The sequence below is a fragment of the Biomphalaria glabrata genome, chromosome 1, assembly GCF_947242115.1.
Source record: "Biomphalaria glabrata chromosome 1, xgBioGlab47.1, whole genome shotgun sequence".
Taxonomy (NCBI): Eukaryota; Metazoa; Mollusca; class Gastropoda; family Planorbidae; genus Biomphalaria; species Biomphalaria glabrata.
Window position 1 is genome coordinate 44827254 of NC_074711.1, and position 16538 is coordinate 44843791.

Sequence of the window (16538 nt, forward strand, 5' to 3'; positions counted from 1 at the left end):
TTAGAATAATGTTTGTTACATATGTATAAAAATTATTTTGTGTGTGTTTGAAGATAGTTGAAATCAAAATGGCATTCCAGAGTTAGGGTTCTTTAATAAAATGAATTTAAAAAAAATTTTGTTCTCACCAATATTTATAGAGATTCAAATGTTGTTTTTTTTTTTTTTGTTTTAATATGGTGGATCATTTGGGGGTGTAGGAACGACCATACATTGTAGAAGAAAAAAAAACACCAGTGTATTCATATAGGACATTACTGTCGAGATTCCAAATTTAATGCACTTCTAAAAAATCCATAAGAAGATATGCTATGAATTTAAATAAATAAGAATGCACAAGCTTCCCGGATTTTACATACACATTTTAGAACAATAATAATAATAATATATATATATATACAGTGCTTTTTTTGAAGAAAAAAAAATTAGTGCCGGTACTCAGTAGTTGATTGCCTAACTTTTAACTACTAAAAATTGCTCTCTTTTCTCTCTCTCTTGCTCTCTTTTTTCTCTCCCTCTCTCTCTCTCTTTCTTGTTCTCTTTTTTCTCTCCCTCTCTTTTTTCTCTCCCTCTCTCTCTTTTCACTCTCTCTCTCTTGCTCTCTTTTCTCTCCCTCTCTCTCTCTCTATTGTTCTTTCTTTGTTTTTTTGTATCCCAATGTCTTCCCATATTATGCTAATTAAAATATAAAAAAAACCAACACTGAATGATAGCCAAAGATGGCCAACCTAGTTGATCTGTAGGTCATCAAATCTATTTGGTTCACCTTTCCAGGCAACAGTATTTATACTTAATATAGGTCAAGATATGGGCAACAGAAATGATATATCATGGGTGTGGCCGGGTAGGGGACGGTGCTCCGCTAATAATGCGTCTGTTCGATCCCCATACGGACCATTTTTCTCCCCTCCCCCAACCCCCTTTTTTTCGATGGCAAAATATGAATAGGCCTATTGAGTTTGTTTTCTTTTTCAAAGCACTCTATGGGCTGAAAAAAAGCAAAATTAAAACATAGTTTAATGTGGTAAATTGATAATATAATAGCTTTAATTGTTTGTAAGTTAGACTATATAGGGCCTACATATTTGTTTTGTTTTAGCACTACATACATTATACATCATCCCATGTAGTTTTTTTTGGCAACTTTTAAGTTTAATATTTAGCATCTATGGACATAATAGGCCTAAATGTATGTTAGCGTCCTTAACATTGGTTTATCGTGAAATTCCTTAAGTTTCTTGTGAAGAAATAATAAGGCTTAATTTTTTGTTTTCGAGTCCGAAAGTTAATTTTCAACAAAAAGATTTAGATTATATAGATCTAAGCCTATGATCTAGATGTAGATCTAGTCTCGTTTTGAAATGAATGTGGCGGAAATGATGTCGCTGTAAAATAAAATTGTCATTTCCGTTTAAGTCTAAATGAATTTCACAGTGTCATTGTAAAAAATAAAAAAGTCTAGATCTAATCTACATAGATTCAACCCAGATAGTCTAGTCCTACTCAATGGAAAAATGGCATTTAAAATTAAAATTCTTTTTATAACTTTCTTTTATTTTCTGTTGAACACTAAACATTCAGGTAGCCTATACAAAATTAAAACTTGTTTATAGGCCTGTCTGGTAAAAAGTTTGTAAACGTTATTTCTTCTTGTAAACATTACTTTACTGACATCTAGAATCTAGATCTATTTGTTGTTTTGATGCTGCGAGCCTAATAGTTCGGTACACTGTCGGATTCGAGGGAGTGGGCTTAGGGGGCTGCATTTTTGTAGAGATATCTCTCAATCGGTATTTACTGTATACACAATTATGTCCTTATTTTAATGTTAAATAATATGAGGGTTCGAAGGCTCCTAAAATCTCATAAAAATGAAGTCCCCTAAAATGAGTAAAATCCTCCAAATTCTCATAAAATCCCACTGAATTCTTTTTAAATTTTGACCACACTCCTCAAAGTTGTACAAAATGTAAAACAACACATTTGCTTATTTCTGGCTAAAAAAAAGGGGGGGGGCAGAGTGCATGATCAAATTATTACCTGGCTGTATAAATTGAGCAGATCATTCGAGTGTGTACTTTGCATTTCTGTTCGTGAGCTAGCGTTTGACCTGTCATTGTTTTCTGTTGGCAGTGAAGAAATGTTTGTTTTTACAAAGCTCATATCAACTTACTCTGTCTGGTAAAAAGTTTTGTAAACGTTCTTATATGTCTCCGACTCGACACCCAATCTCGGATCAAGCTGAAATTTTGCACAATTATTTCTTTTACCTGACTACACAAGAATTAATTTAAAAATTAACCAAGAGTTAGTTAACAATTGGTAATTAATTATTTTGTTTGGTATCTCAAACAAGGGAAAGAAAAATCTGAAATTGTAGGCCTACTTGACTAAAGTGGTGATATAAGCCCTTTATAGGTCGCCGCTTTAAAGTAGGCCTAACTTTGTAACAAATAATAGATAAATATACTATCTTCTATTTTTCATAGGCACCTCACTAGCAGCAGAGTGGTTCGGACGTCGGCTTGTGGAGGTTTGCACCATGAGGCCCAAATTTTGGTCATTCCCCTTTTTAATATGAATATTTTAAAGTAGCGAATACGATAAAAAAAATCCACCCAGATATCCGTTTCTTCCCCCACCCCCCCTTTTCACATTTTCCCAACTGGTCCAGATAAGTGATAGGATCATAGCGTAGTGAGAAAGCTGGAAGCATGGAATTTTGCGCTAAACAAAAGCAATCGATAAAAATACTTCTAATCGCACGTATTTATTATTGTTAGTCTAGATCAGTGGTTCCCAAACTTTTTTTGTGTCGTAGACCCCTTGTCATGTTTTCTGATTTTTGGTAGACCCCCTGCTTAACTTACAAATTTTTGCAAATTCATCAACATTTTTTTTAAACAAATTTCTAACTTTAGTGAGTTGAAGAGTGAAAAAGTAATTTAAAACTACATATTAAGTTATAGAGAATTATCTTTTTATTGATAGAATTCAAATTTAAACCAATTAAAATAACAATTAATATGTATTGCTGGAATCATCAAACACACTGGAAATGTTTGTTATTTGCAGGTTTATCATACGTTGCTACGGGCATAATGTTTCCTATAGAAATTTATTGTTCTATGAAGTAGTCCTTCCAACATTAAATATTAATTAATTAATTAATTAACCTTAAGTATCATTGTAAACGGTTTCGCCAAGAGTTTCTCCTGTATTTCTTGATCTTTTACGTGTAGCTCAAATATTGAGTCCGCGGGGCTGTTTTCATTATCAGGAGAAGGGGCGAAGGCGAGTAACTAGCGCCTTAACCAGTAAGCTTCGAGCAGGAAGGGCTCATTAGTCTTGACTTGCCACCCACCCGGCAGAAGGAAAACTGAATTCAAACCTCTGCTGCCTTGCAACTATACCCAAACATGGGAGAGGTTTCGTGGGTCAACCCTTAGGAGAAATAAGGAGATAAGTCAGTTTATAGCACACAGCGCTACACATTGTCAGACCTGTGACACCGTTGATCCCAAACTGTATATATGTCGATTGCAAAGAATTACATAAGAAGCTTTTAATTTTATAACTCATGCCCCCAATGTGCCTTTGAACTGTAATGTTGCACACTATATAGACCACTTTGGGAATCACTGGTCTAGATCTGTTACAAATTTTATTACATGACTGATCCAAACTAATTGATACAACTACACTTAATAAAAGCTTTTTTTTTTTTTTTAAAGTACTTTTTAGCGGTCCCCGAAAGGGGAAAAGACGCTATTAGTTTTGTGCGAAATGTCTGTCCGTCTGACCGTCTGTCCGTCCGCCCCGTTTAGATCTCGTAAATTAGAAAAGATATTGAAAATCCGACATCACAATATTTTAGACCATTCAAAGTTCTGATGCAACGGCTAATTTTTTTTTTCTGAAAGTGAAAAATCTAATGTTTAAAATCAGTTATGCAAGCAGTTTTTTAAAGAGAAAAAGCTAATTAGTATGCATTATAAGTTAGACCTAATTTAAACGAATAGTACTCTTGTAAACTTCATTTTCCTGAACATTTTAATATTGCGGAATTGCTTATTATTTTTTAATTTTTTTTTAAGGATTCGAATAAGAGATTAAGCCTTTTTAAAACAAATAGATCAATTATAAGGCATCAGTTAGGCCAGGGGAGGCGCGGTGGCAGAGCGGTAAAGAGCTTGGCTTCCGAACCAGGGGTCGCGAGTTCGAATCCTGGTGAAGACTGGGATTTTCAACTTTGGAATCTTTGGGCGCCTCTGAGTCCACTCAGCTCTAATGAATACCTGACATTAGTTGGGGAAAAGTAAAGGCGGTTGGTCGTTGTGCAGGCTACATGACATCCTCGTTAACCGTAGGTCACAAAAACAGATGAACTTTACATCATCTGCCCTATAGACCACAAGGTCTGAAAGGGGAACTAGTTAGGCCAGGTTAACATCTAACTTTACATTCACTTTCACCTATCCTTTGATCTGCGGGACCGTTGGGGCACTACACAAGATCTGTTAACCTTCTTTCTCCATTCTATCTCTCATTTGTCTTTGATATAATTTCATTCGGATGTTCTTTCTGAAAATATTGAAGACTGCCTGGGTGGACCATTTCGGGGGCCGATTTTGAGTTTGTGTTTCCACACAAACTGTTTTTCGTAACCTTGTTTTATTTTGCTTTTTTAAACTTTGTTTAATATTTTAGTCCGTGAATTATTGTATCTGTGAACCGCCCTCTCTCTCTCTCTCTCTTTTTAAATGCATTTATAAGAATAATAAAGGTGAAGGACCTGAATTCGAAATCGTGGGCCAAAGCCTTCTTAAACTTCCCAAGCCAGCATGGTAACCACTTTGCTAGTGAAGAGTTTATGAACATGGAAGAGTTATAGTTATCTATTATTTCTATAGTCTAGTCCTGTTTCATGTTTGTGTTCACTAAGCCTCAGGCAAGGGGACTAATTCAGCTTATACCATTACTTCAGTCAAGTACAATATTTTTCCCTTGTTCGAGATATAAAAAAAATTGCCAATAGTTAATTAGTTGGTTAGTTGTTTTTTATATTGATTCTTGTGTTGTCAGGTACAAAAGATAATTCTGCAAAATTTCAGCTTGATCCCAGATTGGGTGTGGGAGAAATAACGTGTTCAAACTTATTAACAAAAGGGCAGACTGACAGACAGAGTGAGTTGATATAAGCTTTGTAGAAAGGATATAATGAACGAAAACAAAAAGCCTGGTAACAAATCAACGGGCGTAGCCGGTGTGTAATACTAAGAGCTTATGTTTTGTAGTATTCTATGTGTATGTCGTTAAAGTATTGAACTCGTATAGCTCAAGGTTAAATAAGTCCCCCCCACCCCCGGGCAATATTTCCTGCAGATCGATGTTGCATTAAAATGTTTCTATGAGGGGGAAAAAACAACTTTTCAAAGATACTTAGCGTCTATCTCTTCACTTTGTTGACATAAAGGATTGCCAAGCTAGGAGTTCTGTGTCCACTCTACGTTTGAGTTCTAGGCGCTGATGGTAAGTAAACTTTGTGTTGGCACAAGGTCTAGCGCCTTGAGAACTTAGAAGACAAAGTTGTAGCGCGAGGTAATTAACTCAAGTCCTAACACATACATCTGATCTAAATATTAAGTCCTAACACATGCATCTGATCTAAATATCAAGTCCTAACACATGCATCTGATCTAAATATCAAGTCCTAACACATGCATCTGATCTTAATATGAAGTCCTAACACATGCATCTGATCTAATTATCAAGTCCTAACACATGTAACTGATCTAGATATCAAGTCCTAACACATGCATCTGATCTAAATATCAAGTCCTAACACATGCATCTGATCTAAATATCAAGTCATAACACATGCAACTGATCTAGATATCAAGTCCTAACACATGCAAATGATCTAGATATCAAGTCCTAACACATGCAACTGATCTAGATATCAAGTCCTAACACATGCAACTGATCTAGATATCAAGTCCTAACACATGCAAATGATCTAGATATCAAGTCCTAACACATGCAACTGATCTAGATATGAAGTCCTAACACATGCAAATAATCTAGATATCAAGTCCTAACACATGCAACTGATCTAGATATCAAGTCCTAGTACACGTAACTATTCAAAATATCACAGGGCCGGTTTTAAAGGAGAGCAGGCAAGGCAACTGCCCAAGAGAATCCACAAGAAAGTGGTCCCCACAAAAAAGATAAAAATAATATCCGAATTTCGACGGGCTAGCAACTTTTTTTTTTAAACATTTTTTTCCGCATTTTTACCGACAATATTTAAAATCTTAGAAGTTGTCAACACTGTGAACTGACCGTTGTAGTGTTCTTGTACTATATAAATGCAGCTCCAGATTCACGACAGTGCGTCAGCCTAGTGCCTTACCCTCCATAGAATAAAAAATATACATTTTTAAACAGTGACGGGCTCGGTGTCATGACCGGCCAAGGCATTACCAAACCCTTCGGCCCACTAATTGATTGCTATATGATGTACATCTGTTGTTACCTGTTCTCATAAAGATTAAAGCTTTGATAATGCATTGAAAACTAAACGCACGCTTCATCTTAGGCCTTATCTAACATCTTGTATTTCTACACCTAGATAGACTTAGATAGACCTAGATAGACTTAGATAGACTTAGATAGACTTAGATACACCTAGATAGACTTAGATAGACTTAGATAGACTTAGATAGACCTAGATAGACCTAGATAGACTTAGATAGACTTAGATAGACTTAGATAGACCTAGATAGACTTAGATACACCTAGATAGACCTAGATAGACTTAGATAGACTTAGATAGACTTAGATAGACCTAGATAGACTTAGATACACCTAGATAGACCTAGATAGACTTAGATACACCTAGATACACCTAGATAGACCTAGATAGACTTAGATACACCTAGATAGACCTAGATAGACTTAGATACACCTAGATACACCTAGATAGACTTAGATAGACCTAGATAGACTTAGATACACCTAGATAGACTTAGATAAACCTAGATAGACTTAGATACACCTAGATAGACTTAGAGACTGTAGGAAATCTCAATTTGTATAAGCAATTGTACAGTTGCAACTTTAATAAGTTTAAATAGAATTCTCTATTACATTATTTTGAAACGATTTGATATAATTAAAAGAAAGATGCAAAATGAAAGTTCTGGCAATACTATAATTTATCAACGATAAAAAATGTCCCTTATCCTGGGCCGGGTTTAAGGGGTTTCCACAAGAAAGAGGCATGCATAAAAGAGATAAAAACTAGATCCGAATTTCGACTATTAAGAAACTTTTAATTAATTTTTTTCTAACATTTTTTCACCTTTTGTGCTGCTGTCAAAAATGTCGTGATTAAGAAATGTCCGCTTGTAGCAAGCTCAGAATAAGTCAATACAGCCCCGGATTAACGACAGTGCGTCTACCAAGGGCCTTATTTATAACTTCCACAAACTCAAAAATATACACTTTTTAAAACTAAATCTATATATTAAATATTTTTTTTAAAGGAAAGTGAGATTAAATTTACAAAAATTGTGTTTCTTTCTTTTAAAATATAGCATGCTTCTAAATACCAGGTATAAGCATTTTTATTCATAAGTGGATCTTTATTAAAGCTTTTCAAAGAAATCCTGCCCCGCGGCCTACACTTAATTAAATCAGGCCGTGCTTCTATTCGTATCTATTTCTTTACTTCGTCTTGGGAAATAGTTGGCAACAATAGCAAGAGATAAATACATTTATTACAAACGCTTAATCTAGTAAAACATTTCTCTAGTACGTATTAATAATTAATGCAGTTGGAAAAGAAAAATAATACTGGTACTCAAACTTTTTAAAATGTCGCACTTCATTAGTCTGCAGAAAATAATTTTAAGAAAATACATTGGCTAGGTCAAGGCTATCTAGTTTAATAGGAAATAAAGGCTATCTAGTTTAATAAGAAATAAAGGCTATCTAGTTTAATAAGAAATAAAGACTCTCTAGTTTAATAAGAAATAAAGGCTATCTAGTTTAATAGGAAATAAAGGCTATCTAGTTTAATAAGAAATAAAGACTACCTAGTTTAATAAGATATAAAGGTTACCTAGTTTAATAAGAAATAAAGACTACCTAGTTTAATAAGATATAAAGGTTACCTAGTTTAATAAGAAATAAAGGCTATCTAGTTTAATAAGAAATAAAGACTCTCTAGTTTAATAAGAAATAAATGCTATATAGTTTAATAAGAAATAAAGGCTATCTAGTTTAATAAGAAATAAAGGCTACCTAGTTTAATAAGAAATAAAGGCTATCTAGTTTAATAAGAAATAAAGGCTATCTAGTTTAATAAGATATAAAGGTTACCTAGTTTAATAAGAAATAAAGACTACCTAGTTTAATAAGATATAAAGGTTACCTAGTTTAATAAGAAATAAAGGCTATCTAGTTTAATAAGAAATAAAGACTCTCTAGTTTAATAAGAAATAAATGCTATATAGTTTAATAAGAAATAAAGGCTATCTAGTTTAATAAGAAATAAAGGCTACCTAGTTTAATAAGAAATAAAGGCTACCTAGTTTAATAAGAAATAAAGGCTATCCCCAGTTGGAACATAAAAACTATTGCTCGAACTTATATATTTAGCATTTATTAAGTGTCTATTCGTGTGCAGACTCAAAGCCTGTAATTAACCCTTTGAGAGACAAACTCAGAATAGTTGGGTTATACTTAGCAGCTCACAAGTACTTTGAAGTAGATCGAAGAACGGGCAGTGAAATGACTTGGAAGTACGATGAAAGAGTAGGTATTTAAAGTACGTCAGTAGTAGTGAAATGACATGGAAGTATGATGAAAAGGTAGAATTTAGACTAGATCAATACATATGAAATGACCTGAAAGTATGAGGATCGAGGGCGTATCTGAAATACCTCAAATACTGAAGATAGTTTATGACATTAACTATGACATTGAGTAATCAAGTGAACCAAGACCTCCATTTTTTTAATTAACTGTCTGATACGGATTACAATAGTTCAAGGTCACTTTTAAATGTGATTAAGATGTGACTTTGTGAGTGATACATTGTACTACGACTTTCAATCTGGGGATTTTACTATTCGACCATAACTTTCCACTCGGCTACTGGAAATGTCGAGTCTCATTCAATTATTACAATCGTTGACTTTAAGCCATTAATGTTAAATATAATGCTTCGAAACGAATGTTCTACCCGGAATATAGGACATACTTTTTCTATGCTTTTGGTGACAACAGTTTGAGAAATACTGCTCTAGCAGACAACAGTCGGAGCAGCACTGCTCTAGGAGACAACAATTTGAGAAGCACTGCTCTAGGTTACTACAATTTGAGAAGCACTGCTCTTGGTAACAAGAATTGGAAAAGCACTGCTCTAGGTGACAACAATTTGAAAAGCCCTGCTCTAGGTTACAACAGTTTGAAAAGCACTGCTCTAGATAACATCAATTTAAGAAAGCCCTGCTCTAGGTGACAACAATTTGAAAAGCCCTGCTCTAGGTTACAACAGTTTGAAAAGCACTGCTCTAGATAACATCATTTTGAGAAGCACTGCCCTTGGTGACAACAGTTTGAGAAGCACTGCTCTAGGTAACAACAATTTGAAAAGCACTGCTCTAGGTAACAACAATTTGAAAAGCACTGCTTTAGGTAACAACAATTCGAAAAGCACTGCTATGGGTAACATCAGTTTGAGAAGCACTGCTCTAGGTTACAACAGTTTGAAAAGCACTGCTCTAGGTTACAACAGTTTGAAAAGCACTGCTCTAGGTTACAACAATTTGAAAAGCACTGCTATGAGTTACATCAGTTTGAGAAGCACTGCTCTAGGTGACAACAGTTTGAGAAGCACTGCTCTAGATAACATCATTTTGAGAAGCACTACTCTAGGTGACAACAGTTTGAGAAGCACTGCTCTAGGTGACAACAGTTTGAGAAGCACTGCTCTAGGTGACATCAGTTTGAGAAGCACTGCTCTATGTGACAACAGTTTGAGAAGCACTGCTCTAGGTGACAACAGTTTGAGAAGCACTGCTCTAGGTGACAACAGTTTGAGAAGCACTGCTCTAGGTGACAACAGTTTGAGAAGCACTGCTCTAGGTGACATCAATTTAAGAAATCCCTGCTCTAGGTTACAACAATTTGAAAAGCACTGCTATGGGTAACATCAGTTTGAGAAGCACTGCTCTAGGTGACAACAGTTTGAGAAGCACTGTTCTCGGTAACAACAATTTGAAAAGCACTGCTTTAGGTGACAACAATTTGAGAAGCACTGCTTTAGGTGACAACAATTTGAGAAGCACTGCTCTAGGCAACATCAGTTTGAAAAGCACTGCTCTAGGTGACATCAGTTTGAGAAGCACTGCTCTATGTGACAACAGTTTGAAAAGCACTATACAATCTGCGGCACCTTTTACAAAAGGAGACAACAGTTTGAGAAGCACTAGCTACGTTTTCTTTAAACAACTGAAATCAAATGATGTCTAGGAAATCTTGAATCGCTTTCTGCTTGAATGATTTGAGTTTCAAGTCTCTTGATACATTTAATTTAATTAGCATGCATTGAGTAATGTAGCCAAATTTCCTTTTTTTACTGGGTGCTAAAAATGGTACCCCCCCCCCCATTTGACCTTTTTTTTTTTAATTACTTAATTGAATTTCGGTCAGTTTAAAATAGTTCGAGACTCTTTCAATAGTCTTTCATTTGTTGACCTTCTTTCAATTGTCATTCATTTGTTGATTTTCTTTCAATTGTCTTTCATTTGTTGACTTTCTTTCAATTGTCTTTCATTTGTTGATTTTCTTTCAATTGTCTTTCATTTGTTGACTTTCTTTCAATTGTCATTCATTTGTTGATTTTCTTTCAATTGTCTTTCATTTGTTGACTTTCTTTCAATTGTCTTTCATTTGTTGACTTTCTTTCAATTGTCTTTCATTTGTTGACTTTCTTTCAATTGTCTTTCATTTGTTGATTTTCTTTCAATTGTCTTTCATTTGTTGACTTTCTTTCAATTGTCTTTCATTTGTTGACTTTCTTTCAATTGTCTTTCATTTGTTGATTTTCTTTCAATTGTCTTTCATTTGTTGACTTTCTTTCAATTGTCTTTCATTTGTTGATTTTCTTTCAATTGTCTTTCATTTGTTGACTTTCTTTCAATTGTCTTTCATTTGTTGACTTTCTTTCAATTGTCTTTCATTTGTTGACTTTCTTTCAATTGTCTTTCATTTGTTGACTTTCTTTCAATGTCTTAGGTATACCATAAGTATTTCCCACTGCCTCGATTAAAGAGACTTCACCCGGAAGTGCGGACTGCCTGTGACCAGGGAGTGCTGACCTGTATAGACGTGATTGCTGACAATGCTGTCAAGTCTTACTCCTTGAAATACCTCACTTTGAAGTACATGAATGAGACCAACCCTTCGAAACCATTCGCCACACCTTTGGAACTTTTTCAATACAGAGTAAGATACAGGCATCTGCCTTTGTTTTGTTTTGACTGATCAAACTAATTGGTGATTGAACAATGGAACCCAGTGTTTCATATACATCTGGTGCCCATATCTAACGTGATTCAAAGAATTGCTTTACAAATGAATCAATAACATAAAACTAAAATTCTGTATAACTTTTGTTAGACCAATTTCAGAATATGTTTGGGATCGTCAAGTAGACAAAAAAAAAAAAATAGAACAGACACAATATAAAGCAACGAGATTTATAACAAATGGATATTAACATTTGACTAGAGTAGCACCATTAGTAAAATCACTTAAATTAGAGACACTTCAGGACAAAAGACAGAAAAGTAAAATAGCAGCAATACATACAAACTGAACCAAACTTATTCACACAAAACACAAACCAATAAAATACACAGAAAGAAGCAAAGATAAAGGACACATTTACATCCATAACAGTGTGCCATAGCTACAGAACTGCTCTTTCATGTTCCTAAGAAAGCAATGTTATGCAGGCTAGACTCTGTACGGCAAAGTTGCTTTTTTTTTCTTTTCCTCTTTGTTGTATAATGTTTGGTAGTAGTCTCCCCTTTCACCAACTTATAGTCCTAGAGGCGATTTACAAAAGGTAAGATCCACAGACTTATATCTCATTGGCCTCCTTCAGTCGTAGAACGACTATGGTTCATCTCAGAGCACACTTCCTCATGTGGCTGTGGAGCCCTATTTTGGAGAGACACTCCCTTCCATAGATAGCGCAGGTTATGGTGGCTTTTGCTTCGGTGGTAGAGGAGGTGGCCGTTTTCGGATTGTACGTTTTTCTTCCTAAGCTGAGACCCATGTACTTTCACTGTTCATAGCTTTCTTGGTCACAGTCTCTCTCCATCTGTTGCGGTCCAGAGCTATGTCTTCCCAATTGTCAGTATTGATGTTCACTGATTTGAGGTCACGTCTTATTACATCTGTGTAACGGAGGTGTGGGCGACCAGTTTTTCTTATGCCAGTCGCGAGTGTGACAAGTCAAAAACTCGCTGTCAGAGTCACTCAAATTTATCACAGCATTAATTATTAATATTCATTATTTATTTATTTTATTTTAGTTATTTTCCCCTCCTACCCCCAAATTCTTCACCCGCACCACCTTTTCCGCTCCAGGGTAGACTTAGTTGACCACATTGGAGATAGCTAGGCCACGTCTTTCGATCTATCTTCCCTTGACCGGGGCAAAAGATACACACCGTCTCTTTGTTCTTATCGGCAGGATGTCTGACAGCCGCAGTGGATACCACCTTGTGTGGAATGCAAGTCACTCTCCCCCCCCTTTTCTCCCACGTCTCTCTTTGATCTAAGAGATTACTCGAGTCAAAGCGCCTCTCGACGTTCCAATGTGCGACTCCCATCTCAAGTCTAATTCACCCACGTGTAAGATAATTCTAAGCCTAAGACATTTCCTGTTTCCGCCCACATTTTCCAGGCCTATATATAAGGCAGTTTAAATCAAGCCACACTCTCTCATTTTCCATTCTATCTGAGCAATCGAGTCTGGACTACTTCATACATTGTCACCCCTAGAGGAATACCTGGTGGTAAGCCGAACTTAATCACAAGTTCCATCTTAGTTACTTTGTGCATATTTCTCACTGGAGACTATTATGTGTATTTTATTATTTCATTTATATTTAATTAGTGCATTGTGTATTTCTCACTGGCGTAAGTAGAGAACATAAACATGTCCTATGTATGTATTTATGAATTGCTTTAATCTATTAATGCTACGTTGCTCAATTGATCGTTGGTGCAACCATGTATACATTTGTACGTCTCATTTTATTTTCTTTATCTCGGCTGACAACCGTGATAATTTTACTAGCGCATTGATACTGCGTTTAGAAAGGATACATGAATTATCTCCCCCTTTACTCATTTTACTCTAACGAGAATTGCGCCCCTTGAATGGACACCCTCTCCAGTCAAGCGCGCTCCATTGTTCTCGGCCGACGGTCGTGTGTAAACAAACCGTCATGGTCGCTGACCACCGTCCATTTCCCTCCCCCCCTTTCCCTCTTACAACTTGTGTTGTTTATTTGAGATTATTGTTTTCCCTTTTATGTACATTTGTATATTGCTACTATCAGTCATCTATTTTTCCAAATCCCATTTGTCATCATCTTCCCTTTTGTGCTCAAAAGCAATTTTACCAATCTGACGAATGCACCTCAGTCAAGGGCATCGATAAGATGTATGAGAGACATGTCCTAACTTGTCTTTATTTATCCGCAGCCTCCCTCAGGTGTCTGCCTATTTATCTATTGGATTAATCACCTATTTGCTATCAAGAATTACTTACCTGCCTATGTGCTGAGTGCCATTCAGCACTGCGCTTTCCTACTGAGATCTACCCAACTATTTGATATCGAGAGTCAGATACTACCTTTGTGCTTAGTGCTATTCAGTACTGCACTTGCCTATTTGCGGTTCAGTGTCTACACGACACTACACAACTCTACTACTTGGAGATATCTGCCTTGCCCGCCTATTCGACAGCCCACCTGTCAACTTATTAGGTGCGACGTCCCTATAGACTCAGATCTGTGCGAGACGTCATAGCTACGCCAAACCCTCTGCAACTCACTGGACTAATCCTGTCAACTACGCTGCCCACGGCAGATCAGCTCTGCCCGCAGTAACCTTGTGCCCACGGTAGCCGGCCACCCGCCCTACTGTGCCCATACAGATATCAGAACTTTGGATCGAGACTCCACAAGAACTGAATCACCGGCGTCCCTCTAGAGCGCCACCTCCAGCTGCAGAACCTCAAGCCAGGACACAGCCAGCTGCGACATCAACAGGACAACCAGCTAAGTCAGAGGACAAAGTGACATACTCTCTTATTAACTGCAAGAGTGATGATTAAACATAGTATTCACTAGAGATAGATGCAAACCCTCCCCCTTTTTATTATTATCTGTAAATATTTATGTAAATAAATATTTTTCATTTTAACTTTGTATCTTTCTTTCATTGCTTGTCACGTTGCGTGCCTGCTCCCGATTCTTATGCTGATAGGTTGGTGTGTGATAGCTTTAAAAATAATCATCCCCTAGACATTAAACGCGCCAAACACACGTCACATTTCCCCACCTGTCACATAAATGTGGGCCGTGTCCGGGATCTAACCCTTAGTACAGCAGGCACGAACAGGCAGCTATAACTAAATTTCCTATCAATATTTTTTTTCTAAAAATTTTTATAAGTATCATCACTTCGCATTATCAAGAGTGTCACTTCTGTCATAATATTCATTTATAATTATTATTGCATTTTATTTGTAATATTTCATTGCAGGAATTTGTGATTAACATAGACAGACACCACATTCCTTTTGCACTCTTTCCTATAACCAGCGACTCACTTTCACTAACCCACTTTCTTTAATTCTAGCTCAATCCTATTATCCATTCTATCTGCCCCTCCACCATCCTAGTACCCCTCATCATTATGGCCAGTGGCACATTCTCGAAAGCGGACTCTGACATGAAGCAGAAAATAGCTGGAAAGATACTGCAGCCTCCATATTTGACGATGAGGCAGAACGGAAAGAATATGTGAGAGCACAACTTGAGGCGCATAAAAGAGAAGAAGAAAAAAGAAAGGAAGACGAAAAGGAAGAAAAAAGAAAGGAAGACGAAAAGGAAGACGAAAAGGAAGAAAGGAGATTAGCAAGGGAGCATGAATTGGCCGTGCTATCTATAAAAGAGAAGGAAAAAAGGAAGCTGAAATAGCTATAGCTAAAGAAAGAGAAAGAAAGGAAGCTGAAATAGCTATTGCTAAAGAAAGAAAAAGAAAGGAAGCTGAAATAGCTATTGCTAAAGAAAGAGAAAGAAAGGAAGCTGAAATAGCTATTGCTAAAGAAAGAGAAAGAAAGGAAGCTGAAATAGCTATTGCTAAAGAAAGAGAAAGAAAGGAAGCTGAAATAGCTATTGCTAAAGAAAGAAAAAGAAAGGAAGCTGAAATAGCTATTGCTAAAGAAAGAGAAAGAAAGGAAGCTGAAATAGCTATTGCTAAAGAAAGAGAAAGAAAGGAAGCTGAAATAGCTATTGCTAAAGAAAGAGAAAGAAAGGAAGCTGAAATAGCTATTGCTAAAGAAAGAGAAAGAAAGGAAGCTGAAATAGCTATTGCTAAAGAAAGAGAAAGAAAGGAAGCTGAAATAGCTATCGCTAAGGAAGTCACCGAGCGAGAAAAGGAAATAACTCTGAGGGAGAAGGAGAAAGAAATAACAGCGAGAGAAAAGATAGCCGCGGGCAAAGAGAACGAGGTCGCCCGCCAGGCTTCTCCCGAGTCTCGCCCGGCTAGCCCAGCATCCATTCAAAGTTCTTTGAACGGTCTACCCCACATGCCAATGGAGCACTTCGACGACAAGACAGAGAACATTGAGGTTTACCTTGTCCGCTTCGAAGAAGTGGCGCGCTTCTACGGTCTGCCAGAGGAGAAATGGTGCTTCCGGCTATCCCAATGCCTCCGAGGCAAAGCCTACGAAGTATACTCCAAGCTTCCTTCCGGCCAGCGAGAAGACTACACAGCCCTCAAACAGGCGCTACTGATCCAATTTGAGCTGACCGTGGAGGCCTACCACAAAAAGTTCAGAGGCTCCCGCCTCGAACGCAGAGAGACCTACGGCAACCTCTGCGAGAGGCTGGACAAGTACCTTATCAGGTGGCACGCTCTCAGCCAATTGCCAGAGACCTTTGATAGCCTAGCATGCCTCATACTCTCTGAGCAGCTGTTGGAATGCATGTCCCCAGAGGTCAGAGTTTATGTCAGGGAGCAACAAGCAACCGGTCCCGCTGACATAGCTTTCGCCGCTGACCGGTACTTGAACGCCCGTAAGGACTTAAAAGGTAAAGCAACCGCGACAGACCAGCAAACAGACCAACCAACTTCTCCTGCTCAGTCCAACCTTCCTCCTAAAACTCCCCAGCATAACCAGCCACCAGGCCGGCTATCAGCCTCTAACAACC

The 16538-nt window shown here is 37.0% G+C and overlaps 1 protein-coding gene across 10 annotated transcripts in view; it reads left to right on the plus strand.

Annotated features, from left to right (window-relative positions):
- Nucleotides 1-1386: 1386 nt before the first annotated feature.
- Nucleotides 1387-16538, plus strand: part of LOC106067485 (fibulin-2-like) — a 56486-nt gene continuing 41334 nt past the window's right edge. For 3 of the 10 annotated variants that reach the window (XR_008779421.1, XM_056038824.1, XM_056038834.1), the window contains exons 1-3: nucleotides 1387-1581; nucleotides 8699-8826; nucleotides 11314-11523. Coding sequence is in view for 9 of the 10 variants with exons in the window: in XM_056038824.1 (XP_055894799.1) it covers nucleotides 1515-1581; nucleotides 8699-8826; nucleotides 11314-11523 (405 nt within the window). In the remaining variant the exon portion in view is untranslated. Of the gene's footprint in view, nucleotides 1630-5385; nucleotides 5533-8698; nucleotides 8827-11313; nucleotides 11524-16538 lie in introns of all 10 variants that reach the window. The other 7 variants (XM_056038855.1, XM_056038863.1, XM_056038844.1 and 4 more) reach the window with 7 other exon arrangements.